Below are 27,237 nucleotides of genomic sequence, written 5' to 3'. Positions count from 1 at the left end.
GGGTGCAGTGGCTCACATCTGTAATCCCAGCACTTTGGGAGGCCGAGGCGGGTGGATCACGAAGTCAGGAGATCGAGGCCATCCTGGCTAACATGGTGAAACCCCGTCTCTACTAAAAATACAAAAAAAATTAGCCAGAAGTGGTGGCGTGCACCTATAGTCCTGGCTACTGGGGAGGCTGAGGCAGGAGAATGGCGTGAACCCGAGAGACAGAGCTTGCAGTGAGCCGAGATTGCGCCACTGCACTCCAGCCTGGGTGACAGAGCAAGACTCCATCTTAAAAAAAAAAAAAAAAAAAGTTATTTTAAGTTGTCTAACCTAACCCCTCCTCCCTTGTGAAGGTTGAGACATGATTGGATTTCATTCTGGTATAGAAAAAACCGAAGGGCCAATAATTCAGCAACATGAGTATCAAACTTTTAAAGCAGAAATAGTCTTGAGAAAAATGTTTTTATATTATATATCTATAGAAAATCTTAATTCAGTTAAAACAAGATATGCTTTAATTAAAACTCCTTTGATGATTTCTGCATTGATCTTTGGTTTTGAGCTGCCTATTCTGGACTTACTTTTTAAAGGAAGATTAGCTGAACTTTGAAGTACTTAAAGCATACTTAATGTATTTTAGGGTTGACTTACTCTAATGCACTTGGCAGTCATGAAGCATTTGAACAGATATGTTGACAACTGAAGTGAACCAAGTGAAAAGACATCCTCTTCAGTTTTTTTTCTTACGAGTACACTCTAAATTCCTTGCAGATTTATTAAGAGTACTGAAAGGTAACTAATTCTTAAGCATCCGAGCGGGGCCCAGAGCAAGTGATTTTCAGTGCATAGTGAATCCTGGTTCTTGGTAATATTTCCTGTTGCTCCCTCTTCAAGAGGCTGTTGTTTAAATAACGCTGGAATTAGCATTAGCTGTCAGCTGTTGGCCAGTACTGTGCGCTTGATTCGTATTTGCTACCTCATTTAATCCTGCCAACAACCTTATGAAGTAGGTGTTTTTACCGCACCTGTATGGAGGAGGAAGTTGCGACTCAGGTGAAATCAGTTATGTGGAAAAAGAGCCTGAGACCAGGATTAGCTGCAGGTCCTTTGGGAGGCGATTCCAAGATGCAGGAGCGAGGGACAGGGAGAGTGAGACAGCGACGAGAAGAAGCTAAAAACAGGAAGCTGCTAAAGCCATTGAGGATGTGCCATCGTACCAGGATCTCTGAGAAGCGTTGAGAACGCTTCCTAGGATCATCCACCCAAAGGATGTTAGACCAGGGTCCTGAGATACTGACCTCCGTCACCTATTGGTTGAGAGCTGCCTTAATTCCACAGAACTTCTGGGCTGTGCTGGCTGGGTTTCCTGAGATTCAGAGAATACTCTGACCAGAAAAACACAGCCACACAGGTGTGGCTGTGAGGTGGGACCCTCTGTGCATTCCAGTGAAGGCACACAACGCTGGTTCCCATAGCTGCAGCTGAATGCAGAGGTAGACCAGAGGGCTGTGCCAAGAGGCGCTAGGAGTGTGGGACCCGAGTTGGGCCCAACCTGAAACCTGTGAGCAGAAGCTCTTCCCACTGTGGCAGACCGTCTCCACATAAACACATGTGAGACGAGGCTAGCGGGAAATGGAGAGAAGGCACCCAGTAATGGCAACAGTATGAGCAGAATGCACAGAGGAAATATACATGTGATTACATGCTAATTAGGAAAATTACTTTTCCTATGTTGCTTTGGTTAGCATTAGTTTGTGTTTCTTGCATGTATGTAGATCAGAATATAAGAAGAAAGCCCACAGTATTCTAAGTATTAGACACTATACCTGATTTGAGATGATAAACTCCATCCCTGGGTTTTAAGATCTGCCATGCATACCAGCTTGCTGGACTCAGGAGTTGAGAATGTGGTGCTGGGAATGTGGGGGTGGGTGGGACTAAGGCAGATAACGGACCTCATTCACCATTGTCCATTGTAAGAGCTGCTGTGTTTGTTTTGTTAATCTTGATAACACCCCCAAGATGTTGACACTCCCAAGAGCTGAACCAGAGGGAACAATGCCTTGGGTGAAATGGTTTGTTACAGTGTATCCCAGGACACAGGGTAGCTGAAACATTCTGCAGATGTTTTCTGGAATAACAGCACCCAAACTCAGCAGAGCAGGGGTCTGCCACAGACACAGGGGAGGAGTTAGGAAATATTTACGTAAGGGAAGGCACTCAGATTGTCCTTTTTCGATTTTACAGTCAACCAGATTTGATCAGGGACCTGAATTCATACAGACAGCCTGTTTGGAGTAATCCCATATTGCTGTGTAATAGATAACCACAAACATAGTTTAAAACGAAACAAATTTATCAGCTTCCAGTTTGTAGGGCAGAAGTCTAGGCAAGGTGTGACTGGGTTCTCTGCCCAGTGTTCCATGAGGTTGAGCTGCGTTTTTTTCTGGAGGCACTGGAACAGAATCTATGTGAGGGCCCTTCAGGTCGCTGCCAGAGTTCAGGCTCCTGGTGATTGTAGTGTGGAGGCCCCTTTTCTTTCACTTGCTGTCAGCCCAGAGCTGCTCTTATCAGCCCTTGACCTCTTGATCCATCTTCTTTGACCTCCCGAAGTGCTGGGATTACAGGTGTGAGCACCGTGCCTGGCCTAACCCAGAAGTCTTAAGTCCAAAGTCTCATCTGACACAAGGCAAGTCTTTTTGACCTAGGAGCACATAAAGTCAAAAGCAAGTTAGTTACTTACAAGATACAATGAGAGTACAGGCATTGGATAAATGTTCCCATTTCAAATGGGAGAAATTGGCCAAAACAAAGGGTGTACAGGCCCCAAGCAAGTCTGAAATCCAGCAGGGCAGTCATTAAATCTTAAAGCTCCAAAATAATCTCCTTTTACTTCGTGTCTTACATCCAGGTCATACAGAGGCAAGGGGTGGCTCCCACGGCCTTGGGCAAGCTCTTTCACAGGTTGGCATTGAGTGCCTGCATCTTTTTCAGGTGCATGGTGCAAGCTGTCAGTGGATCTACCATTCTGGGCTCTGGAGGGCGGTGGCCCTCTTCTCACAGCTCCACTAGGCAGTGCCCCAGTGGGGACTCTGTGTGGGGGCACCAACCCTATATTTACTGTTTGCACTGCCCTAATAGAGATCTCCATGAGGGCTCTGTCCCTGCAGCAGACCTCTGCCTGGACATCCAGGCATTTTCATACATCCTGTGAGATCTAGGCCAAGGTTTCCAAACCTCAATTCTTGACTTCCGTGCACCCACAAGCCTAACACCATGTGGAAGCCGCCAAAGCTTGCGGCTTGCACCCCCTGAAGTAATAGCCCGAGCTGTACCTTGGCCCCTTGTAGTCACAGCTGTAGTTAAGAGTGGCTGGAATGCAGGGTGCCGTGTCCCAAGGCTACACAGAGCAGCTGGGCCCTGGGCTTGGCCCACAAAACAATTTTTCGCCGGGCGCGGTGGCTCAAGCCTGTAATCCCAGCACTTTGGGAGGCCGAGACGGGCGGATCACGAGGTCAGGAGATCGAGACCATCCTGGCTAACACGGTGAAACCCCGTCTCTACTAAAAAAATACAAAAAAATAGCCGGGCGCGGTGGCGGGCGCCTGTAGTCCCAACTACTCGGGAGGCTGAGGCAGGAGAATGGCGTGAACCCGGGAGGCGGAGCTTGCAGTGAGCTGAGATCCGGCCACTGCACTCCAGCCTGGGCGGCAGAGCGAGACTCCGTCTCAAAAAAAAAAAAATTTTTCTTCCTAGGTCTCTGGGCCTGTGATGGGAGGGGCTGCTGCCAAAATCTCTGACATGCCCTGGAGACATTTTCCCCATTGTCTTGGCACTTAACATTCAACTCCTCATTATTTATGCAAATTTTTACAGCTGGCTTGAATTTCTCCCCAGAAAATGGGTTATTCTTTTCTAGTGTATCATCAGGCTACAGAATTTCCAAATTTTTATGCTCTGCTTCTCTTGTAAACATAAGCACCAATCTCAAACCATCTCCTTGTGAACGCATAAAATTGAATGCTTTCACAATAATCCAGGTCATGTCTTGAATGCTTTGCTGCTTAGAAATTTCTTCCACCAGATAGCCTTAATTATCTCTCTCAAGTTCAAAGTTCCACAGATCTCTAGGGGAGGGGCAAAATGCTACCAGTCTCTTTGCTAAAGCATAGCATGAGTGAGCTTTACTCCAGTTCCCAATAAGTTCCTCGTCTCCATCTGAGACCACCTCAGTCTGGACTTCATTGTTCACATCACTATCAGCATTTTGGTTGGAACCATTCAACAAATCTCTAGGAGGTTCCAAACCTTCCCACATCTTCCTGTCTTTTTCTGAGCCCTCCAGACTGTTCCAACCTCTGCCCATTACCCAGTTCCAAAGTCCCTTCCACGTTTTCAAGTATCTTTATATCAATACCCCACTCTCTCCAGTACCAATTTACTGCATTAGTCACTGTTCACACTGCTATAAAGAAATACCTGACGCCGGGTGCAGTGGTTCACACCTGTAATTCCAGCACTTTGGGAGGCCGAGGCAGGCAGATCATTTGAGGTAGGAGTTTGAGACCAGCCTGACCAACATTGCAAAACCCCGTCTCTACTAAAAATACAAAAAATTAGCTGGGCATAGTGGCGTGCACCTGTAATCCCAGCTACTTGGGAGGTCGAGGCATAGTAATTGCTTGAAGCCAGGAGGCAGAGGTTGCAGTGAACTGAGATCCTACCACTGCCCTCCAGCCTGGGGAAGAAAGTGAGACTCCGTCTCAAAAAACAAAACAAAACAAAACAACAACAAACCCTGAGACTGGGTAATTTATAAACAAAGGAGGTTTAATAAGCCCACAGTTCTGCATGGCTGGGAGGCCTCAGGAAACTTACAATCATGGTGGAAGGGGAAGCAGGCTGCTTCGCAAGGCGGAGAGTATGAGCATGTGAAGGAGGAACTGTCAGATCCTTATACAACATCAGATCTAGTGAGAACTACTCACTATCACGACAACAGCATAGGGGAGACTGTCCCCATGACCCAATGACTTCCCTCCCCTGACATGTGAGGATTACAATTTGATATGAGATTTGGGCGGGGACACAGAGCTAAACCATATCACATGCCTTGAGGAAAGGTTAAACCACTGGAAAGTGTTTATAGCTGGGAGATTTGGGGTTCTTGCTTGAATGACCAGGTGAAAGTTGATTATGTTAGTGTTCTTGCCTTCTATATTACTGACTCAGGCCTACCTTGAAGGGTCACTGGTCACTTAAGTTATAAAATTATTTCACATCCTTTTATATGTTTCATGTCAATATTGGGTTAATATTTCTATCCCAAATTTTCAGATGAGAAGGTTAACTGATTAGGTTGTGTGGCCAGTAAACACTAAAAAGCCAAGACTAAACACTTTGTAATGTACCATGATGGCTACATATTTACTTTTTTTTCCCAACTTTTTTTTTTTTTTTGGGGGGGGGGGATGGAGTCTCGCTCTGTCGCCTAGGGTGGAGTGCAGTGGCGCCATCTCGGCCCACTACAACCTCTGCCTCCTGGGTTCAAGTGATTGTCCTGCCTCAGCCTCCCGAGTAGCTGGGACTATAGGCACCTGCCACCATGCCCGGCTAATTTTTGTATTTTTAGTAGAGATGGGGTTTCACCATATTGGCCAGGCTGGTCTTGAACTCCTGACCTCAGGTGATCCACCTGCCTCGGCCTCCCAAAGTGCTGGGATTACAGGCGTGAGCCACCGCGCCCGGCCCTGTTCCCAACTTTTTACTGTGGTAAAATACACATAAAATTTATCATTTTGTGTATACATATAATTTGTAAGTGTCCAGCTGAGTGGTATTAAATATATTCACGCTGTACATCCATCACCACCATCCATCTCCAGATCTCTTTCATCTTGTAAAATGGAAAGTCTATACCCGTTAACCACTAAGCCCCCACGCCCTCTGCCCCGCCCTGAGAGCACCACTCTTCTTGTCTCCATGAACCTGACTGCGCTAGGCACCTCATATGAGTGGAACCGTACAGCATTTGCCTGTTTGTAACTGGCTTATTCCACTTAGTGTATGTGCTCAAGGTTCATCCATGTTATAGCATGTGTCGGAATTTCTTTTTAAGGGTGAATAGTATTCCACTGTCACATACTTTTAACAAACATGCCTTGAGAACTTACTGTGTGCCAGGCACTGAGCTGAGTGACAGCATGTTGACATGAGTCATATATGGTCACAGTCGTGCAGGGACTCCAAGTCCTTAGCAATTGCACTGCAATTTGTAAGTCAGCTGCAGAAGTTTAAACACAGGGATGTGGAAACATCTAGATGGAGCAGCAGACTCCACTGGAGTTAGCAGAAGGACAACCTGAGAAGCTAATCTTGGAAGGTGAACAGCTGTTTGTGACTGACGAATGGGCGATGCGGGGGGAGGGGGAAGGTCGTTCCAGCAAAGGGGACAGCACATGCAAAGGTGTGGCACTAAGGGCCTGACTGCCCAGGTAGGGGGAGCAGTGCAGCAGATTGGAGGGGCAAGGAGGCCAGCTGTACAGACGGCCGGGGCACCAGCCCAAGTCTGTCAATGCAGCATGACTCCATCCACTTGGAGGGGGGATGTGAGCAGCTGTTTATACCCATTTCCTCTCTCGGTCCCTTTTCAAACCCTAACCCCAGTTATTCTGTTTCCTCAGCTGAACTAGATGCAGAGCACGCCCAGAAGGTCCTGGAAATGGAGCACACCCAGCAAATGAAGCTGAAGGAGCGGCAGAAGTTTTTTGAGGAAGCCTTCCAGCAGGACATGGAGCAGTACCTGTCCACCGGCTACCTGCAGATCGCGGAGCGGCGAGGCGAGTTGGGGCCGGGGCTGCTGGAGCAGGGACTCACTGGCTGTGCGGGGTGGCGATGGGCTCCTCTCCCGGAGCAGGACATGGGGCAGAGTCCTCAGAAGTCCCGTTCTGTTATTAGACTCCAGCAACCAAAATGTGTGCATCGGGCCACCTATCTCTTGCCCTGATTTTGCCTCTTCTATCAGTCTAGGCTTTAGTTGAAGATATTTTTTTTAATACCTCTAAAGATTACAGATACAGCCAGGCGTGGTGGCTCACGCCTGTAATCCCAGCACTTTGGCAGGCCAAGGCAGGCAGATCACCCGAGGTCAGAAGTTTGAGACCAGCCTGGCCATCATGGTAAAATCCCATCTCTACTAAAATACCAAAAGTGGCCAGGCGTGGTGGCGCATGTCTGTAATCCCAGCTACTCAGGAGGCTGAAGCACGGGAATCGCTGGAACCCGGGAGGCAGAGGTTTCCGTGAGCCGAGATCGCGCCATCGCTCTCCAGCCTGGGTGGCAGAGTGAGACTGTCTCAAAAAAAACGAAGATTACAAACACAAATTAGGCTTCTAGAAATTACCAAAATGGACAAAAGGAAAATTGCCCTTAATTCTCCAGGACAGAATAATCCCTGTTGCTGCTTTTCATGCGTTCTTTCTAGTCTCTGTCGAGTCTGCTTATTTAATTGCGATCTGACTGGACCGTACACATATATGGCTTTGTCTCTAACTTTTCTTCATGTTATATAGGACTCTTTCCCCCTGTTGTTAAAAATACTTTGAGAGGTTGTGTGTCAAAGGCTGCATCTTTTTGTCATGATGTATCCTAATATATTCCACCAGTTTTCCTAGCTGAACATTTAAAATCTTTCCCTTGGTAAATAGTGCTGTAAGGAACAAGCCGATTAGACGTCCAGACACCGAACTCCTTCCCAGCTTTTCCTTTGGAAGAACCCAGTGACTCAGAGGTGCAGCAGGGGTGAGCAGGGCAGTGGCGCCGGGCAGTTCACATTTTCCCACCAGCCTGCGCCACACAGGCAGGACCAGACCCCAGGCAGCGGGGAGACCCGTCCAAACCTTCCCCTGTTTTCCTGCCCTCCCATTCTCCTGAATTTCTCATCACCTCCTGGACACCTCCCTCACCTCTCAAATCTCAGCCTTCATCCTCTCCCCAGGCTTGCCTAGCTCTGGCCTTTGTTCTCTCTATCCCGCCCCCAACCACATCCTCCAGGAGTGTTTCTTCCTTGTCATCCAGTTCTATGTCCCCTCCAAGGAGAAGTTAAAGAAATCCAAGAATGAGGCTGGGCGCGGTGGCGCATGCCTGTAATCTCAGCACTTTGGGAGACCAAGGTGGGTGGATCATAAGGTCAAGAGATGGAGACCAGCCTGGCCAACATGATGAAACCTCGTCTCTACTAAAAATGCAAAAATTAGCCAGGCGTGGTGACACGCGCTTGTAATCCCAGCTACTCAAGAGGCTAAGGCAGGAGAATCGCTTGAACCCAGGAGGCAGAGGTTGCAGTGAGCTGAGATTGCGCCACTGCACTCCAGCCTGGCGACAGCGAGACTCCATCTCAAAAAATAAATAAATAAATAAAAAGAAATCCAAGAATGAGGAAAGAAAATAATGTTGAGAAAAACAGATGAACAGCAGTAGCTGAAGACCTCATAGTGTGCTGGTGAACGCAGTCAGTTGTGAGGAAGATGCTTGTTTACCTTCCAGCGCACAGGGTAGGTTTGAAGCTTAACAAGTTCTTTAGAGTCAGCCTTTGCCGTTCTTGTAACCCGTGACCCTGCCTTTGTCCTCCGTGCGTTCCTCCGAGTGGACGTACAGGATTCTCTTAGTTCCGTGTTGGCTGCGAGTTATAGAGAGTGGCTTTCCATGGCTCCTTTGGGAGGAAGCAGAAGGTTTGCTCCAGGGATTTTTATCCCGTTATGGGTAGAAGCAGAGAAGGACACTGTTTCAGCCCCGCTGCCATAACGAAACCATGTGGACTGGGTGGCTTGAACAGTCGACATTTCTTTTCCCTCAGTTCTGGAGGCCTCAGATCCAAGATCAGGGTGCCGATGTGATCGGTGTCTGATGAGGGCTGTCTTCCTGGCTCGTAGGTGGCCCCCTTCTCCCTATGTGTGCACGTGGCCAACAGCAGGGTGGAGCCCTCTGCTGTCTCTTGGTATTAGGGCTAATCTCGACCACAGGAGCCATGTCCACCTGACCTCGTCTAACCTAATCACCTCCCAGCGGTCCCAACTCCAAGTATCCTCATCTTGGGGGTTAGGGCTTCAACATACAAATTTTAGGAGGACACATTCAATCCATACAGATACACCCTGGCCGACCCGCAAATTTGAACATAATGACACATCGCAGCAATGTCTGATGTCATAGAAGAGATGCACTGATGGACAGCCACAGAAACTCTGATTGGTGAACAACTTAACTCTATCTTCCTTCAGTTTAGCACTTGCTGGTGAGCCCAGAGGAAGCACAGAGAAATGAAAGTACCTCTCAGGAAGCTCCCATTATAGGGAGAGCCACGGACACACGGCTGATGATGATGTAGTAGGTGCGCGGCCGGCTTGGAAGGAGCAGCTTCTGTTGATGACCAGCCCCTGGTGACAGGGACAGGCACGCACTGCACCTCCTCCACAGCTAGCAAGGCACTGGGCTGGCAGAGGGAAGCGTCTAGCAGCTACCTGCTGCAAATACCTGCAAGGAAATACGAAGTGGTTAAATTTTCGTGGTTTTGAGTATCTCAAAGATTAAGTTTCAAGAAAATGTTGGGCTCATGTTTTTAAGGTAAAAATCAGGTACATCTTGTCAATATATGGTTTTGAAAGCTTTGAAGAAGAAAATTGGAGGCTCTGGGCTTTTTAGCTTTCTCTTCAGCTAGAGCTGAGGGACAGCCACACACGGGAATCGGACATCCCATTGCACGGCTGTGCAGAGCCGGCTCAGACTTCCCAGCCTGACGAGCCACAGCGCCTTTCTTAGAGAGGAAGCTTCATCTCCACGGATTAGTATTAATTTAGGAGAATCAATCAAAAATTTAAAAACTCTGCAGCAAACATGGTGTTTTGGACTCATTCCACTAAATCAGAAATAGCAGTTGGAATTTCCCTTTCAGAAGCATCGTTTCTTAATTAAGACAAGGCCATGGCAAGTTTTATCCAGAGAATCATCAGAGGAAGGGGTGAAGGCACTTCTGTGCCACTTGGATGGTGCTGAGGCCGGATGGCCCCCCAAGCACAGAGGCTGTCAGGCTTGAGGACTGAAGGCTGTGCCGGGAGGGCTGAGCAGCAGAGGGGGTCTGGGTGCCACCACAGGCCCCGCAGAGCTCTCCGTGCCATTAGGACATCGTTAGGTGTTTTGTAAGACCCTAGCCCAGGTTTGATCTTCTGCCTGACATGACTGCCATTTTCTTAGAAAAGCATTTTTATTGCTTTCATTTTATTGCTGAATGTCAGGGTATCCTGCAGTTACTGATTAATAAATCACCTCGGAGATGTCCTGGTCTGTGCCTGGGTTATCTGGCTCTGTATTCCCATAGATTTCAGGCTCTTGTGTCTCTGAACCAGTAGTTCAGCAAAATGGCATCCTATGCAGCCAGGGGTGCGCCTGCTTCCAGAAGGATTGACTCAGCTCTGGGATGCTCCAGAGTGGACCCAGTGCCCTGGGAAGAGAACGAGGTTTGGGGCTAGTGATAACATTACAATAAAGTTAGAAAAGATAGAATTGACAGGCAAAAGTGCACCTAAGTGCTGTGATTTTGAGAATCATCCATACTGATACATTCACCTCTAATTTGATTTCTATTCTTAAATAGTTATTTCCATTGAATAAATGTAATTTGTTCATTGTTGTATTGATGGGTATTTGTTTCCAGTTTTCTTCTTTCATAAAAACAATGCCAGCACGGACTTTTTTTTCTTAGGACGGAGTCTCGCTCTGTCACCCAGGCTGGAGTGCAGTGGCATAATCATAACTCATTGCAGTCTGGCACTCCTGGGCTCAAGTGGTCCTACCACCTCAGACTCCCGAGTGAGTAGCTGGGACTACAGGTGTGCGCCACCATGCCTGGCTAATTTTTTAATTTTTTAGAGAGATAGGGTCTCACTATGTGGCCCAGGCTGGTCTTGACCCTCCTGGGCCCAAGTGATCCTCCCACCTGGGCCTCCCAAAGTGCTGGGATTACAGGCGTGAGCCACCACACCTGGCCTTGGACATTCTTATAATTTGTCTGTCTGTACACATCCATAAGTTGCTTTAAGACCAGCTGTTCTCAGACTTGAGCAGCCTCACAGACCCCTGGAGGGTCTGTGGTTCCAACATGGATTCCTGGGCCCACTGCAGGGTTTGTGACTGTGCAGGTGTGGGTGGGGCCTGAGGATTTGCATTATAACCAAGTTCCCAGGTGATGCTGAGGGGGACCACACTTTGGGAATCACTTCTTTAGGGTATATAAGTAGGAGAGGAATTACTGGTCATAATGACACGGCTATCTTTCATTTTACTAGATTCTGTCCAACTCCTTGCCAAACATTTGCACGAGTTTATAGTCTCCCCAGCCACGTATGCACGTTCTGATTACATCTTTACTGGCACTTGGTAGCGTCAGATTTTTAAATTTTTGCTAATCTGTTGGAATGAAACGACACCATTCGGGAGTCTTCAAGCCTCTCTTTGGCTGCGTTCTTCTGCTGCCGGTCCCTGAGCCAAAACTACACTGTTGTATACTTAGTCATCTCAAGTGTTGGTTCTCAGCTGGAGACACTTTTGCCCCCGAGGGGACATTTGGCAATGTCTGAAGGAGACCCATTTTGCTTGTTATGCCTGGGGTAAGGGTGTGCTACTGGCATCTAGTGGGCAGAGGCCAGGGACGCAGTTAAGCATCCCACACTACCCAGGACAACCCCACCACCGAGAACGATCTGGTGCAAAGTGTCAGGAGTGCTGGGACTGAGCCAACGTTTTCTAGTGAAGCCTGAGTCTGCTGGAGCCATTACCACTCTGCCCTGCGTGTCCGCACGCATTTCCCGCCCTGCCCTGCGTGTCTGCACGCATTTATTTTCTTCATAGTTGCCATGACTCTTCTTGGGGTCTTGTCCTTTGGTATAAATGTCACAGTTTCAAGTTTGTTGAAGAACCTTGTCTACAATTTGAGCAGAATTGCAGTAAGTTTCTGGATGGAGACACAATGGGCCTCTTAGTGGTATTGGATCTTTCTGCAAGCGCACGTGTCTCATGCATTCCTGAATGGCGGGTAGAACTTGCCTCCGATGCTGAGACCAGTGACTTTACCTATTCTTTTTTTCTGATGGTTATAGAGATTTCCTATTTCTCGTTAATTTTGGCAAGTTTTCCATGGACTTGTCTTTAGTTGTCCGCTGTGTCAGCATAACGTTGCCCATGGTGCGCGTCTCCCCCTCAACTGTGTTCCTGGGTAGGTTTGCTTTTGTATTCTTAAAATTGTTCATGTGCCTTTTATTCCTTTCATCTCTACTTACGACGAGTCTTACCCCAGAACCTAACCAGCTTCTTTGTTCTTTCTGCTGTTTCATTAACTTCTCTTCAGTTTTGCTTTCTTTGGGCATTTGTTTTTTTCTAACCCAAGTTGATGAATGGCTTGATTTTCAGCGTTCCTCTCTGGTAAGGCATTCAAAGCTATGGATTTCTTGCAGGGGGACCGTTTTAGTTGAATCCTACAAATTTTGGCACTAATAATTCCTGGGTAAATTTTATCATTAGCATTTCATATTTGATTTGTGAACTGTTTATAAATGTTTTTTAAAATAATTAGATATGTGAAAGTTTTCCTAGCAGTTACCAATTTCTAACTAAATTTCATTGTGATTGGAGAATAGGATTTCGATTTCTCTTACTAACTTTGGGACTGCTGATGTCAGCCATCGAATAGGTATAGTGACATGCGCCCAAGATCACGGATATCATGTTTTCATTGCCATTATGCCATTTTTTAACTTTAAAAATGTAACCCAAAATAGAAGTTTTAGATTATCTTCCTGGTGAATTGAACCATTTAAAAGTCACTAAGTACTACTCTTTATCCCAGTATTACTTTTGTTTCCCATTAAAATCTATTTTGATATTAATATAGCTATATCAGCTTTCTTCTTTGTTTGCTCATTATATCTTTTCATTTTTTAAGAAACATTTTCATGTTTCTGTCTCCATATTTGTCTCCTGTGAACAGAAGGTAGCTGGATTTTACTTCAGTTCAGTCGTATAATCTCTGAACTGGCAAGTTTGGCTCACTGACATTTCCTGTGATCACTGACACACTCATTACCATCTTATTTGGTGCTACAGAATTTTCCTGAAAGCTTTTCCTATGCTTCTTAGTCCAATTTTTTCTCTCCTGTTTTAAGTTACACTCCTGCCCTTTTCAAGAAGATGGCACAGACAAATTTTCAAAACTGAAGTCAGAAGCCAAAATCTAAAAGACAGAAAGGCCTTGGCAAAAGGCTTCCATAGGTCAGAAAGGAAACCCTCAGAAGTGTGCCCCCAAAAAGAACAAGCCTGACCAGGGTGCCATCAAATTCCCCTGACCACTCAGCCCTGAAGATCAAGCCCAGTGAACTGCTGTCCCCATGTGGCTGAGCTCAACCCTGGCCAAGTCCAAGGCAGAGCAGGCTGGCTCAGTCGGTGGGGATGCTGCTGCCAAGCATGGGACCATCTAAACCGTAACACTTTTCCCCAACTGAAAACAGGAATTACTTACCTCTCATTTGAGTGCTGAACTTCAGTGATTTTCTGAGCCTGAAGATAGTGCGACTCACTTTCCTCCCAGATGAAGCCGTAATCTCATGTCCTGTGGCTCTGAGCACCCTCCTCTCCGCCCCGTGTCTTTATTCAGGAGGGTGATTTGGCCCTGGTGACTCCTTGTTATGACCGTTCCATTCCAGGTTTTACATTAACTCACACACTCACACGTCTCTTTGCTTAACATGCTTTCTTGCACTCAGTCCTTCCTTCGCTGTGCCTCCAGCGAGAGCAGGCTCGTGATGACGTGTTTCTTCTTGGTCTCTGCTTCTCCTCTCCTGGAGCTTAAATGATACCTAATGTTACACCATTTTAGAGATGACATTTCTCTCTCCTCTTTGAACTTACTCCACAGTCTTCTGGCTTTTATTATTGTTGTTCAGAAGTTGCCTGTCATCCTAATTATTTCCTTCTCTTTCTTAACCTGCCCTCTCTCTCTGGCTGCTTTTTAGAGAGCCTTTGTCTTTGATGTTCTTCAACTTCAAAGCAATTGATGTAGGTGAGGATTGCTTTGATCTCGCTTGGAATGTTTTGCTTTTTAAATCTGGGTCCTGAGGTCTTTCATCGATTTGGGAAAATCATCAGCTTCTTTGAATAGAGTTCTCTTCCCTTCTTGGCTCTGGGGAAACGTGACCAGATGCTACGCTTCTGTGTCTCACATACCTCTTATGCTCGCTCGCATTTCCCTTTGTTCCTCTATGCTGCATTGCAGATTTACTCATCCTGCCATCTAGTTTATTTATTTTCTGTGGGGCTGTGACTGTGCCCCAAGTTTGAGATTTCAGTCTCTTCTACCTAGTCATTATTTGGCTCTCTTTCAAATGTCTGTCCTTATTTTTGACACCTTGTTTTTGACTCTACCTTTCCTATGACTGCAGTGTGTGAACAGCCATCTCAAGTTCTTTAGCAAGGATACTGTTTGTTTCTGCTGCCCCTCACTCGGAGTGGCTCATTTCATGTGTGTCACAAATGCCAGATTGGGTTGGGATTGACTTTGTATAAACCAAGGTTAAGGGAGGGTCATTCCAGAAAAAATTTGCATTTGCTTCTGCCAGGCATCCCCACGGCTCGGATAACTTATGTGGCTTGTGGTTTTCTGGACCACAGAGGTAGTTTGCCTCTGAGGAAAGACCTGTGAGGCGTCCCGTGCTCAGGGCTGGGCTGAGGCTGGCCAGGCTGGGGTCGCCGTCTGCTGGTGGGCTGGGTTTTGTTCTCTCCTAGTCTGTGCTTCCACTGCAGGGAGCTCTGGCAGCTTACAGATGTTCAAACCCCTTCAGCCATTAGGCCTGAGAAATGTTCCAAGGGCAGTGGAAACTCCACTTGCGATTAGAGGGCTGTGCCCACCTGGAAGGTTCAGGGCAACTGTAGGCGGGAAGCAGAGCCCTGGCTGGCGGGGAGGAAGGTCGCTAACTGTTGCTGCAGGAATGCTGGCCTCTGAGACAGGCGGAGGGTCCTACTCCAAACAGCCGGAAATCGCTTAATGCGGAGATTGGTCTTCAGCGTCCCAAAGGGCTGGGGATGAGCAGATTAAGGAAAGTGTAAAAGGTATAACAGTTGCCAAGGGTGATTTAGGATGCATTTAAAGTGCCAGACTGGCATATGTCATCTACTAATATGTTGCTTCAAATTCCGTTTTGAAGGAAGCTTAGAAAATGCAATGTAGTTAGCCTATTGCCGGTGGAAGATCACCTGTTAAAGTAATATTGAAGACGTGACGTGTCCTTCCTCGTGTCGCTGATCTCTCCGCAGAGCCCATAGGCAGCATGTCGTCCATGGAAGTGAACGTGGACATGCTGGAGCAGATGGACCTGATGGACATATCTGACCAGGAGGCCCTGGACGTCTTCCTGAACTCGGGAGAAGAGAACACTGTGCTGTCCCCCGCCTTAGGTAGGGTTGACAAACTTGCATCAGCTGAACCGGGGCTATACTGATGCCACTCCCCTCCAAAGGGAGAAGTGAGAAACCTGCCAGTCACTTACACACAAACCCCCAAGCGCACAGCCAGCTCCTGGCTCCCTACCCCACGGTTCCACACGGCTGCGTGGCAGCTGCAACAGTGGTGTGGTTCCGTCATGAATTCTTCTCAAAGATTTGACATGCTCCACTCCGGCAACTTTGGTGAGCTGAGAGCTTTCTTGTTTTCCCTCCTTTACCACCCAGAAATCCATTTGAGTCTGCTCCTTGTGATTAAGCACCGGCGTTTGCAGGGAGGTGCAGACTCTCCTGCGTGGCTCACACAGAACTCTTCCCTCTTGATGCGGCAGGCGTTTAGGGGCATGCCTGCTATGGGGCAAAGCCATGGTGTATGTTCAGCTCTTGGCCTGTGTTGTAAAACTTAGTTGGACTTCAGTTCCTTTCATCCCTTCCCAAAATTTTGTTTCACATTCATGCAGCAAATATTGACCGAGGTGCCAGACCTGTACCTGGGCTCGCTGCATTTCAAATTTCAGACCAGTTCTTCTGGCTGGGTCAAGGCAAAGCTCAGTCCTCCTGGCAGCACCTCAGCCATCTCTAGAAGGTTCTACCATTACCACGGTTTCTGCTTCCTCTAAACTTCTCACCCACTTCTCCCCCACTTCTCCTGGCAATCTGTCAGAACGGTGTCATCCCAGGGAAGAGAAGGGGCTTGGGTGCATTTGCCCCCATCCTGAGAAGGCCGGAATACTAGAAACCAGAATGAACCCTCACCCAGAGTCAAGGAAAGATTTAGAAACAGTGACACCTGAATATAGAATTTTGATTCCTTGAAGAGCCTATTTAGTTCCATAAAATTGGAGACCTGCTGAAAGGTCAATAATTCCGACTGTCTCAGCAGTGGTGTCTCTGAATTTCTGAAAAGGGTAAAAAGAAAGACATCTAGATTATCAAGGTTACAGGGACTGCTCCTCCAAGATACGCAGCACTTGCCCTCGGGCCTCTATTACACACTATTACATAGTCCTAGGAGCTCTTGATCTTTGTCACCGGTGGCTGACTCCTTAGGGGACGGAAGGGTCACCGCAGGGCCTGAGGCTGCCTCTGGCATCACTCAGCTCAGTGTCTTCCAGGGCAGGCCCCAGGTCCCTGGAACAAAAAGCACACACCCCTTTCATGACAGGCACATTCCACAGCTGTTGGCAGCAATTCTAATCCGCAATCTTTTTATGACAGGACCTTTTCTTCCCTACGTTCTTTTGCAGGGCCTGAATCCAGTACCTGTCAGAATGAGATTACCCTCCAGGTTCCAAATCCCTCAGAATTACGAGCCAAGCCACCTTCCTCTTCCTCCACCTGCACCGACATGGCCACCCAGGACATCAGTGAGGGTGGGGAGTCCCCCGTGGTTCAGTCTGATGAGGAGGAAGTTCAGGTGGACACTGCCCTGGCCACGTCACACACTGACAGAGAGGCCACTCCGGATGGTAGTGACGACAGCGACTCTTAAATTGGGACGGGACGTGGGCGTTGTCTGGCCACACTGGAATCCGGTTTTGGCTGTATGCGGAATTCCACCTGGAAACCCAGGTGGTTTTATAGAGGGTCTTGGTTTTTACATAATTGCCAATAATGTGTGAGAAACTGAAAGAACGGCTAACAATAAAGCGTGAGGATGGTAAACTGAGAGCGCACGGAGCTAGTTTATACAAAAGGCTTCTAAATACACACGTCCTTAAGGTCGCTGTAACTCAGGGTTCCTTAGAGTGAAGGGACGCGCAGGTCACTGGGGGCTGCCCCAGGAGGTTGCATGTGGGCAGGTCTGGTCCAGGCAGGGGAGGCTCCACAGGGCTCAGTTCTGCATGAGGCAGGGAATGACCTGCCATTTCACAGGTGGAAAAGGCCACTCCCTGTAGAAGAGCTGACTGTAGCCAAACCACTCTGGCAAAGCTTGGGGTTTTCCTTTGATCATTACAGAATTACCAGTCCAATGGCCAACCGGTCCAACCCCTACTTTCATATGCCTGGGCCCAAAAGAACAGAAACAAGCCCAAAGCAATCCTCTCTTCTTTATGAAAAGAAACTGGTCCCCTGGAGATATGTTCCTGCCATCACTCCTCCAGCCCAACGAGCGAGCGAGCGAGCGAGCGAGCGAGCTCCCCGCTAAGATGAGGGGGGCTGTCTGCAGCCATACCACCCGGAATGCACTCAGTGTCCGCTCATCCTGAAAGCTCGGGGGGCACGGCTCGATGGGAAATGAGGGGGACAGCCGCAGCCCACGAGCAGCTCTGGCCCAGCCTGCCGGGCCACGTGGAAACCATTAGGTTACGCTGAAGGGGACCCAGCGGCAGGTGGGAGCTGTGGGAGCAGGACTGCAGCGTGGGGGTGGCTCTGCTCCCTGGCTATGGGCGATTCTCTGCCCCCTGCCCGTAGATGAGAAAAGAAAGAGCTCATTCCATTCAGTCATCTTCCACAAGACAGACAAATGTCCAAAAAACTTTGTTTTTATTATTAAACCTTGTAGTACAAACCTGAAAAGTAAACAAAAAACTCGCAATAAACCACATGAAGTCTCCCTCCCAAGGGAGGGGTGCAGAGCAGCGCTAATAAATTAAATGTCAAACTGTAAGCCATAGGCAGAAGTTTACTGTCAAAAAGAGGGAAAGTACACAGCAAGGCCATAGAAACCGGACAACCACATTGGAAAACACTTGACTCTGTTTCTGTAATTGTTAAATATTCCAAAACAGTTCAGTCTTCTGCAACAACAACCAACAAAGTGGATCATAGGACGTTCCTGGCAGTCACCACTGGCAAGCTCAGTGCAATATGGGTAGCTACGGGATTGATGAATCCAATTATGAAACAAAGAACAGCTTGTGAAAACAGTTTCCCTTTTTTATTCCACACATACTGTACACACAACCGGAGAAGGGCAACAGCTACTCCATTATTATTTTTTTGTTGTTGTTCAGTGATGTAAGCAGCACTTATAAATGTTACAAGAAAAACCCTGTAAGCATCCAATCCAACCGATGAAGAAACTGAAATGTAAGGCTTTTCTTCATCTTGTCTTCTCACCCCCCTCCCCACCCCCCACCGAGAAAAAGGCTCAAGTATTTAAAACAATTTACAGGCATATGTACAAAAGGGATGGGATTTTTTTTTTCTTTTTTCCTTTTTGTTACAACATGAAGAGAAAAAATAGAGAAGATGAACGCAAATGCATTTTCACATTCAAAAATAACTGCAGGCCTCCTAGTGGCTCTCTATGTGATCATAAACGAAACAAATTTTAAAAGAAAGATTAATGCTGACTTGTGAAGGTGTCAAACAAGAAGCGGTGAGATGGAGATGGAATGTTAGAAAGATTGCACGTCGATGACAAAGAAGCACTTACGGCTTCCATCACTTTTTTCCGTTTTTTTTTTTTTTCTTTTTTTTTTTAAATCTTAAGGATGCTATTGAAGGGTTTTTTGATAAAGTAGCCAACAGCACCAAAAAATAACAGAATGGATTTCCTAATGAAATCAGGCACAGGTCTCCCTCATGTGACCCCTCCGAGGCAGGCAGTCTTTTCCGTCTTCCTCGCTCGCTTTTCTTCTTTCCTTGAACAGATGCATAGTGATGTGCTGGTGGAGAGCCCACTCGCTCCCGTCTCCTCGTTCCGCCTACGGTTAGGAAACAACGTCCGCCTTCAGCTGCCACAACCGCCCAGAGAAACAAAACGGGGGTGCCCCGGCTTCCCAGATCACAAGCTCATCTGGCACACGGCAGAAGACGACAGCCAAAGCAAAGCCATTTCAAGTTTTGTGTGTGTGTGTGTGTGTGTGTGTGTGTGTGTGCGCGCGCGTCTCCTATCCCTTCTAAAAAATCTGCTCACGTGACTGATGGTTTTTAAATTTGTTCTCCAAACTTCACCCTCTTCAAAAATGGGTTAAAAAGCCTTTTTTTCCCCAACAGTTACAAAAAAAAAAAAAAAAAATCAAAACAACAACAAAAAAAGGCTTTTGTCAGCCATGGGGCAATACAAATTAATACAGCCCCTGCAGGGTTTTTAAAACAGTGACTATACGGCAGTTTCCAAAATCTGACTGCAGTATCTAGGTTTTCTAAGTACAAAAAAAAGTTCAACAGTTTAATGCTAAAACAAAATTAGTTCTCTAAAACCAGAAGAAAATCTTCTTTAGAGCTAGTGCAAAGACAGCTTCAATCCTACAGCAAGTACTCCAAACTAGAATATAATAATTACAAAAAAATATATATAAATCGACCACGGGCGTTGGCATCTTCATGATGAGCTCGAAGCACTTTTGGATGAACCGGAGGCTGACAGCCGGGAGGGGGGCACGTCCACTGTCGCTCTCTTGCGGGGACCTCTTTTTGGTGTGGGTTTACTGAGACAGTTCTCAATGCTGCCATTTTTACCAGACACTTTGCCGCAGATCTGATTGACCAGACTGATAATCTGTTCCTGTTTGGGGGTGAAAGGAAGGCACAATTAGCATACCATATTAACAATTAACATACCATATTAACAATTAGCATACCGTATTAACAAGAGCTCTGACCCTGACAGCCACGCAGGGACAGGTTTAGGGCAGAGGGCAGCGGCGTAGCCGTCCCCTTCACACCAACCAACAGCGTTTACAATGTCCCCAAGAGGCTCAGACGCAGTGAGTCTCCCTTTCCCAGCTCCTCCTGACGCCACACAGCAGGCACGGCCCTTTCATCCTCATCAATACCCTGGTCCACCATGGTTTGCCTGCTCATAAGGGCAGGGCTGGCAGAGCACTGCCTCCACCACGGAGCACGCAGCAGAGAGACCTGGGGGCTTTGTTACGTCCTGGATGGTGACACAAATACCCAAGCTACTTGACTCACTTTAGCTACCAGCCACTGAACCTGGTCATGCAAATAAATGCAAACACTTGTCACCTATAGATATCCTTGTAATTCACCCAAGAGAATCATTTATCTGTCGGCACCAAAACTGCGTGTGTAACTTTCATACAGTACATCCTATAATCTCATTTTTAAAAAGAACATGGGGAGGAGTAGCAAACGTGCATCTCACAAGTATCTCTCTGGGCCAGGGGTGGCTGGGAACCACGCTGAGTCTGGCAGGAGAGGAAGCCAGCCATGGAATGAAACATCTGAGGGCCTGATCTCTAGCCCTCTGGAAAGACCCCAAGATAAGGGTAAGGAAGTGACAGCTGGCTCCCATCAGAAGTTAAAGGTGCCCTTGGAAGGGGGGTGCGCATGTATCTGTAATAACACCATAGTCATGGCGGCCAGAGGCACTGATGATGAACACTGATAAGGAATAAGCGGCTGAGCTGCCATAACACCCATTTAGGGGACTACAGCTACCTTATCATAAGGACGAGCGAGGAGGAGCCGGCCGGATGCGGTTACAGGAGGGCACTGTTCCCTCCCTGCATGCAGCTCAACAGGCGGACAGCACCTGCCCCAGACCAGTGCCCTCACGCCAGGCTTGGTAGCAGGCAGCCCAGCACCCTGCTCACTGGACCCTGCTCAGCCAGCCTGCAAGGGCCGGAGGCACACATGGCTCCAAACTCCCCAGAGAGCTTCACCATCCATGAGAACCCAAGCCATGAATTCAGGGATTTGCAATCTAGGTGTGTCCCCTACCCCCCAAAAGGTAGGTGTTTAAAGCAGACTGTCCTAGGTCAGCAGGCACAGCCATGGGTGATTTGTGTGCTGGGCACACTGGGAGGTTGAGAACAAGATTTTGCAATGGTCTCTGTTTACAAGCTAGAAATTTCCTATTTAAAAGAATGGGTCAGATGTGGTGGCTCACGCCTGTAATCCCAGCACTTTGGGAGGCCGAAGCGAGCAGATCACCTGAGGTCAGGAGTTTGAGACCAGCCTGACCAACATGGTAAAACCCTGTCTCTACTAAAAAGAAAAATTAGCCGGGTGCATGGTGGCACATGCCTGTAATCCTAGCTGAGGCAGGAGAATCGCTTGAACCCAGGAGGCGGAGGTTGCAGTGAGCCGAGATCATGCCACTGCACTCCAGTCTGGGCAACAGAGTGAGACTCCGTCTCTAAAACAAAACACAATGCACAGCTCAACAGGGGACAGAGGCACAGACTTGCTTACTGAACTACATCAGCCGCTGCAGAGTATGCAGTTTCTAAATACCTTTGCTCCTCCTAATTCATCAAAACCAACCATTAGGTCTTAGCCCCTGCATGCCATTCTCTTCCCAGGATCTGGTCACGTCAGACATGCGGCTACAGAAACAGGCTGCTGGTGAGAGGCGCAACGCACGATCCACAGAGCGCTTTCCAGGCAGCCAGAGGAAGCCTCCCCGTGCCAGCACCTGCACTGCACAAGGTGCCAGAGCCACGCTCATCTCGGCCGCAAAGGCTTCGTTGTTTGTGACTGTGCCTGGACATTTGCTGTTGAGGTGAAGGAGGGACAGCAGGTGCTTACTGCCTTCACCCAGCATGCTCTTTGAAACAAAACAGATGCAAAGAGTTCTTCTTCCAGTTCTCCAATCGTTTAGCTCAAGGCTTATCGAGTGAGACCCACCACTTGGCCCCACCGCTTGGGCCCCCAGACGCACGAGGCCCCGCACAGTCAGACCCGCAGCACCCGCCCCACTCAGTGGCCTCAACTGTGCAATGACCACAGTGTGGTGACCGTCCTCGTAACCAGCCTCATCAGAGTCCGTGGGAAGCACACGCAGGGAAGACGGGCAGAGCAGGGGAAGCACACGTGGGGCAGAGCAGGGGAGAGGCACTGCTGCCAGGAGTTCCACCACTCAGGGCAGCCCCCAGCTGCACAGGCTGTGCACTGTTACGACCTCTCCCTCCAGAAGAGCTGGCGCCTGCAGGACGGCACTGGGACTTCCCATCCTGCCCCAGCGTCTGCAGACACTTCCAGCTCTCTCAGCCTGGAGGGGCTGGCGTCGAGTGAGTGGAGATTGGAGAGTCCACTGCCAACCATCCCACTGTGCCTGGGATAGGTCACCACAAAAAAGGGTCTGGCTCTAAACCACAGTGGTGCAGCCCCTGGGAAAGTCAGTGAGGCTGCAGGAAGAGCCTCAGCCCTGGTGAGAGCCCATCTCTGAAATCCAAATGCACGGCACTCCGGGCCCATGCAGGAGCCCTGCTCCCCTCGGGATCCTAACGTGGGGCCTGAGTGGGTTTAGGGCTTAAGAACAGGACACCTCAGGCCTGCAGAGCCCTGGCTGCCCACCAGGCACAGAACTGCCGGGCCGGAGGGCCTACATCCAGCCAGGACCAGGGAAGGCGCCACGCTGCCGCCCCACCCTACCCCGCGGGCAGCGACTGACCTCATCATAGCGGTACATCAACTTCAGCCCTCGGCAGGACTTCTGTTTCTCCACGTGGCGCAGAGCACACTCCAGACAGAACACGACGTTTTCGTTCTCTTGTACCACCTGCAAGCAAGAGCAGGACACCCGGAGGTCAGGAGACAACTCCACAGCGCCCTGGGAGGGTAAAGTGGGAGCACACCCAGCCAGGCAGCCCTCACACCCACTGCCCCAGCCAGAGCAGCCCTGGCACCCACCACCCGGGCCAAGGGCTTTGAGGACTGGAAACACTGGAGATGGACTCAAACGAAAACCGACAAACCACCTGGCACATGGTCTTCAACTAGGAAAGTGAGGAGCGGACGACCTCTGAGTGAGACCTGGGGTGGCCCTCACGTCCCCTCCAGATTTCTGCTGGAGTTTCCTGGGAGAGGTTCAGTCACCACCAGGCTGGTAAAGACAGTGAGGGGTACATTTTCTAATCTCTTGAGTTCTGAGGGCTGCTGAGACCCTGGGTTCGAAACCACCCTAGTGCTGGCATAGATGTGGAACATGGAGGACTCCAACTCGGGCAGCCACGCGGGGAACACGCCCTGGACTTTCCAGCAGCAAAACTGGTTCTCATGGTGGTCCATGAGCGGCTCAGTCAACAGAGCAAGGGGCGTCCAACGACCCCATGCAAACTCCCCCGACACCCTCAACATCACAGATTCCTGACCTCTGCAATGCGGACCAGCTCACCCACCAGCCCCGGCCTCCCTGGGCGGGCTGTCCACCGGCTGTGGACGCCTTGCTGCCTAAGGCCACAGGAGAGTGCTGGGACAGAGACCCTCACTGCGGGCCTGTCCACCTGGCTTCTGTGGGAGGGCTCCCATACTTCACGCTGACTCCAAGTACTATTCTAATTCTGAGTTTGAAAATAAGGAAAAATTCAGTCTCAATACTCAAGAGGCAGAAGGGTCACAGGCCTTTCTCAGAAAGCTTGAGGGGAAGGACTTGTTTTCGTCTGCAGTGTTTCTAAGCGAGAAACAGAGAACATGTTGTAGGAGCGTGGGAATGCCACCTACTGACACAAACAAGACCTTGGAGAGACACTTGGGGCCAAGGACAGGAAGAATAGGAAACACATCTAATTAAAATTTACAAATGTATTAGTAATCCAAGCAATGCAAACTGTCAACACAAGTCAGACCCCAATTTTTGCCCATGGATTTTTATATATATATATTTATCTATCTATATATATATATATATTTTTTTAAGATGAAGTCTCACACTGTCACCTGGGCTGGAGCGCAATAGCGCGATCTTGGCTCACTGCAACCACTGCCTCCAGAGGAGCTGGGACTACAGGTGCGTGCCATCACACTTGGCTAACTTTTTTGTATTTTTAGTAGAGACGGGGTTTCACCATGTTGGCCAGGCTGTGACTGGCCCGCCTCGGCCTCCCAAAGTGCTGGGATTACAAGTGTAAGCCACTGTGCCTGGCCTTTTTTTTTTAATTAAAGAGACAGGTTGTCACTGTCACCCAGCCTGCAAAGGCTCACTGTAGCCTTGAACTTCTGGGCTCAAGTGATACCCCCACCACCACACCCAGTTAATTTTTTGTATTTTTTGTAGAAATTGAGTCTCACTATGTTACCCAAGCTGGTCTCGCACTCCAGGCCTTGAGTGATCTGCCCATCTTTGCCTCCCAGAGCACTGGGATTAGCCTACCATGCCCGGCCTCACAATATATTCTTTTGAAAATAACTTTCAGGCTGACAGGGAATGCCACGTGACAACTCTGAAGTTTCTGAAGGATGGCTTGAAAATGAGGCCACCTGGTGCCACCTCACATGGACAGACCAGCTTCACCCCCAGGTGTAACCACCATACAGCCCTCACACACATGGACAATGAATAGAGTGTTCCAGCAAGAGGATGGACAGCTGTGCGCAGTGACCCATGCCTGTAATCCCAGGGCTCTGGGAGGCTGAAGTAGGCAGCCTATGGGTAACATAGCAGAACCCCACCTCTACCAAAAATAAAAGTTAGCCGGGCGTGGTGGTACACCTGCTATCCCAGCTACTCCGGAGGCTGAGGCTCCAGTGAGACAGGATCACACCACTGCACTCCAGCCTGGGCAACAGAGCGAGACTGTCTCAAAAAAAAAAAAAAAAAAAAAAAAAAGGAAAAAAGAAAAGAAAAGAAAGAGCACACCAAGCTATGCAGCTTTTATCAGTGATGTTCATAAGGTACATTGAAGATCTGGGAAAATGCTTATCATTTTAAGAACAGAATGGCTCTAGGTAATACATTTTGAGAAGTCTGGGGGAAAAACCAGATAGAAGGAAACCGACAGGATGGGAGGCAGGGTGGTCACGGACTGCGTTTGTCCCCCATGAAATGCCAACGTGAACCTCCAGGACCTCAGCTGTGACTGCAGCAGGGGGTGGAGCCTCTAAAGAGGTAAATCGGCTCGAATGAGGCCATGAGGCGGCCTATCGGATACACCGTGAGTTGCGTCCTTAGGTAAGGAGGAGACGAGGACACACGGAGTTTTCAGCTCTTTCAAATGGTACAAAGCCCCGACCTGACTCATCCGGGAGAGGCCGTGTCCTCCCTCTTCTACGGGGCACGCCAGGACTTGGGGTGAGGCGGCATGACCCAGTCACACTCGGAGGCCAAGGAGAGTCGACCCAGGTCTCAGTCCTGGCCGACCGTGGACAAGCAGGGACGCAGAGGCACTGGCCCCTAGGGGAATGTGCAGCTGGAGGGGACACCTGTGGGACACAGGCACCACAGCGTATGGAGTGGGCGCCTCCTAGCTAGGCTTCTGCACTGGAGGAGTGAGGCACTGTGGAAAGGGAAGAGGCCCAGGGAGGCAGGTCAGGCCCGTCGGGCATGCTTTCTGTTCCAGGCTAAGGTGTGTATGGGCGTGGAGCCATCTGCAGTGCCAGGTGGGCATCCCTGCCCAGAGTGTGTCAGGACAGCTGCCTGCTGAGAGGTCAAGGGAGGACTGGAAGAAGCATGGTGAGGGCCACAGCCGTCCAGTTGCCATGGAAGGGCTTTTCTGAGCCCACCTCTGGTCTAGGACAGGGCAAGCAGGGGAGGAGGCAGTGTTTGTTATTAAGCCCAAAGCTGGGGAAGGCAGGTGGTCACAAGGAGGCCGGCAGGGTACAGTCGAGAAGGCGAGAGGAACGCAGTCTGCTGTAGCCTGGAATGGCTGTGCCAGAAAAGCATCTCTGATCCCAGATGGGACAGGGGGAGCATCAGCTTTCACCAAGGACAGATTCCCAAGTCCTTGGGGGCTGAGGCAGATCATGTAACTGAGCAGAACCAGGAAGCCAAGAACAGAGCCAAAGGGCAGAGGCCATGGGCCCAAGTCCACCAAGCACAGGTCACTGGGCAGGGGGTGGCAGACGCTGCCCAGCACTGTGGGAAACCCGCCCCTGACCGTCTCAAAAAGTATGAAGAGCAGAGTGCGTGGGGGCTGGGGTGACAAAGTAGGGCGGGGAGGGAGGCCACCTGCTCCCCAAGGAGGAAGGAGGCACCAGGGGACCGAGAGAGGGCCACATGTGGGCAGAGTAGAGGGACAGCCTCTGTGTGGCCTGGTCACTGCGGATGAGGCAGCCGCCTCCAGAGGTAAGAAGCTCTGCTGAGGTCCCACAGCCAGTTCCAGAGATGGGAGCACAGCAGGTCTCCTGTGCAGAGAGCACCCTCCCTCTTCTGGGGGCAACCCTGGAGCTCTCAGGCGAAGCACTGCACACGAGGGCGCCGGCTGTGCCAGGTGGGCTCACCATAGACAGGTAGCACAGGTGCTGGCAGATCTGACACCTCCTCTCCGACGTCTCCAACTGCAGCCACTTTCGAGGCTTTTTCTTCCCGTCCGCCACCGTGCTGCTGCCGTCATGGCTGCCGTAGCGCGCGGAGGAGTGGAGGCCAGCCTCGAACAGCTGCCTGCGCTGCCGCAGCTCTGTATCCCTGCCAGACACGGGGGACGGCCCACGCCTTTAGTGACAGCCGGCCATGCACTCCCCACACTGGCCTCCCTCCAGACACGCCCTCCTGTCAGAAGTGAGGCCTGCTCAGGGTTCAGAGCCCAGCTCACCTCCCCAGGTGCCTTAGTCCACAGGTCAGTGGCAGCCCTGGCTGATGAGGCTACTCTGTGGCCAGACTTAGTAATGCAGGCGTCACAATGCCTGCAAAACCACGGCCACCTAGTAAGGGCTTCTCCCTGTGTCCCAAGCCCAGGAGAGAGTCAAGATACTATCACCAAAAGTTCAAAATTCATGTGCTCACAACACAACCCAGAGCCTTGCTCCAGGATGGGAGAAGCACCGAGAACTACACGGTAGGGAAGAGAGAAGAGGGTTACACAGGCACCACTCTGCTCAGCGTCCGCCCTGACCTGCTCCACACACATACACACC

General features: G+C 49.4%; 2 protein-coding genes across 7 annotated transcripts in view; one reads left to right on the top strand and one right to left on the bottom strand.

Annotated features, from left to right (window-relative positions):
- DTNBP1 (dystrobrevin binding protein 1) overlaps positions 1-17,197 on the top strand; it is a 150,354-nt gene extending 133,157 nt beyond the window's left edge. For 3 of the 5 annotated variants that reach the window (XM_025384372.1, XM_025384371.1, XM_025384370.1), the window contains 3 exons: positions 6,672-6,827; positions 15,343-15,483; positions 16,776-17,193. In XM_025384372.1, the coding sequence (XP_025240157.1) occupies positions 6,672-6,827; positions 15,343-15,483; positions 16,776-17,020 (542 nt within the window). In that variant the 3' untranslated portion in view covers positions 17,021-17,193. Of the gene's footprint in view, positions 1-6,671; positions 6,828-15,342; positions 15,489-16,775 lie in introns of all 5 variants that reach the window. The other 2 variants (XM_025384369.1, XM_025384368.1) reach the window with 2 other exon arrangements.
- Positions 17,198-17,978: 781 nt separating this feature from the next.
- Positions 17,979-27,237, bottom strand: part of JARID2 (jumonji and AT-rich interaction domain containing 2) — a 277,495-nt gene continuing 268,236 nt past the window's right edge. For both annotated transcript variants that reach the window (XM_025383086.1, XM_025383087.1), the window contains exons 16-18: positions 26,605-26,788; positions 22,841-22,948; positions 17,979-19,984 (exon numbers count right to left, since the gene is read on the bottom strand). In XM_025383086.1, coding sequence (XP_025238871.1) covers positions 19,802-19,984; positions 22,841-22,948; positions 26,605-26,788 — 475 coding nt within the window. In that variant the 3' untranslated portion in view covers positions 17,979-19,801. The remainder of the gene's footprint in view (positions 19,985-22,840; positions 22,949-26,604; positions 26,789-27,237) is intronic.

The sequence above is a fragment of the Theropithecus gelada genome, chromosome 4 (genome assembly GCF_003255815.1).
Source record: "Theropithecus gelada isolate Dixy chromosome 4, Tgel_1.0, whole genome shotgun sequence".
NCBI classification, from domain to species: domain Eukaryota; kingdom Metazoa; phylum Chordata; class Mammalia; order Primates; family Cercopithecidae; genus Theropithecus; species Theropithecus gelada.
The sequence above is the reverse complement of the archived record's forward strand: the minus strand, read 5'-3'. Positions and strand labels throughout refer to the sequence as shown.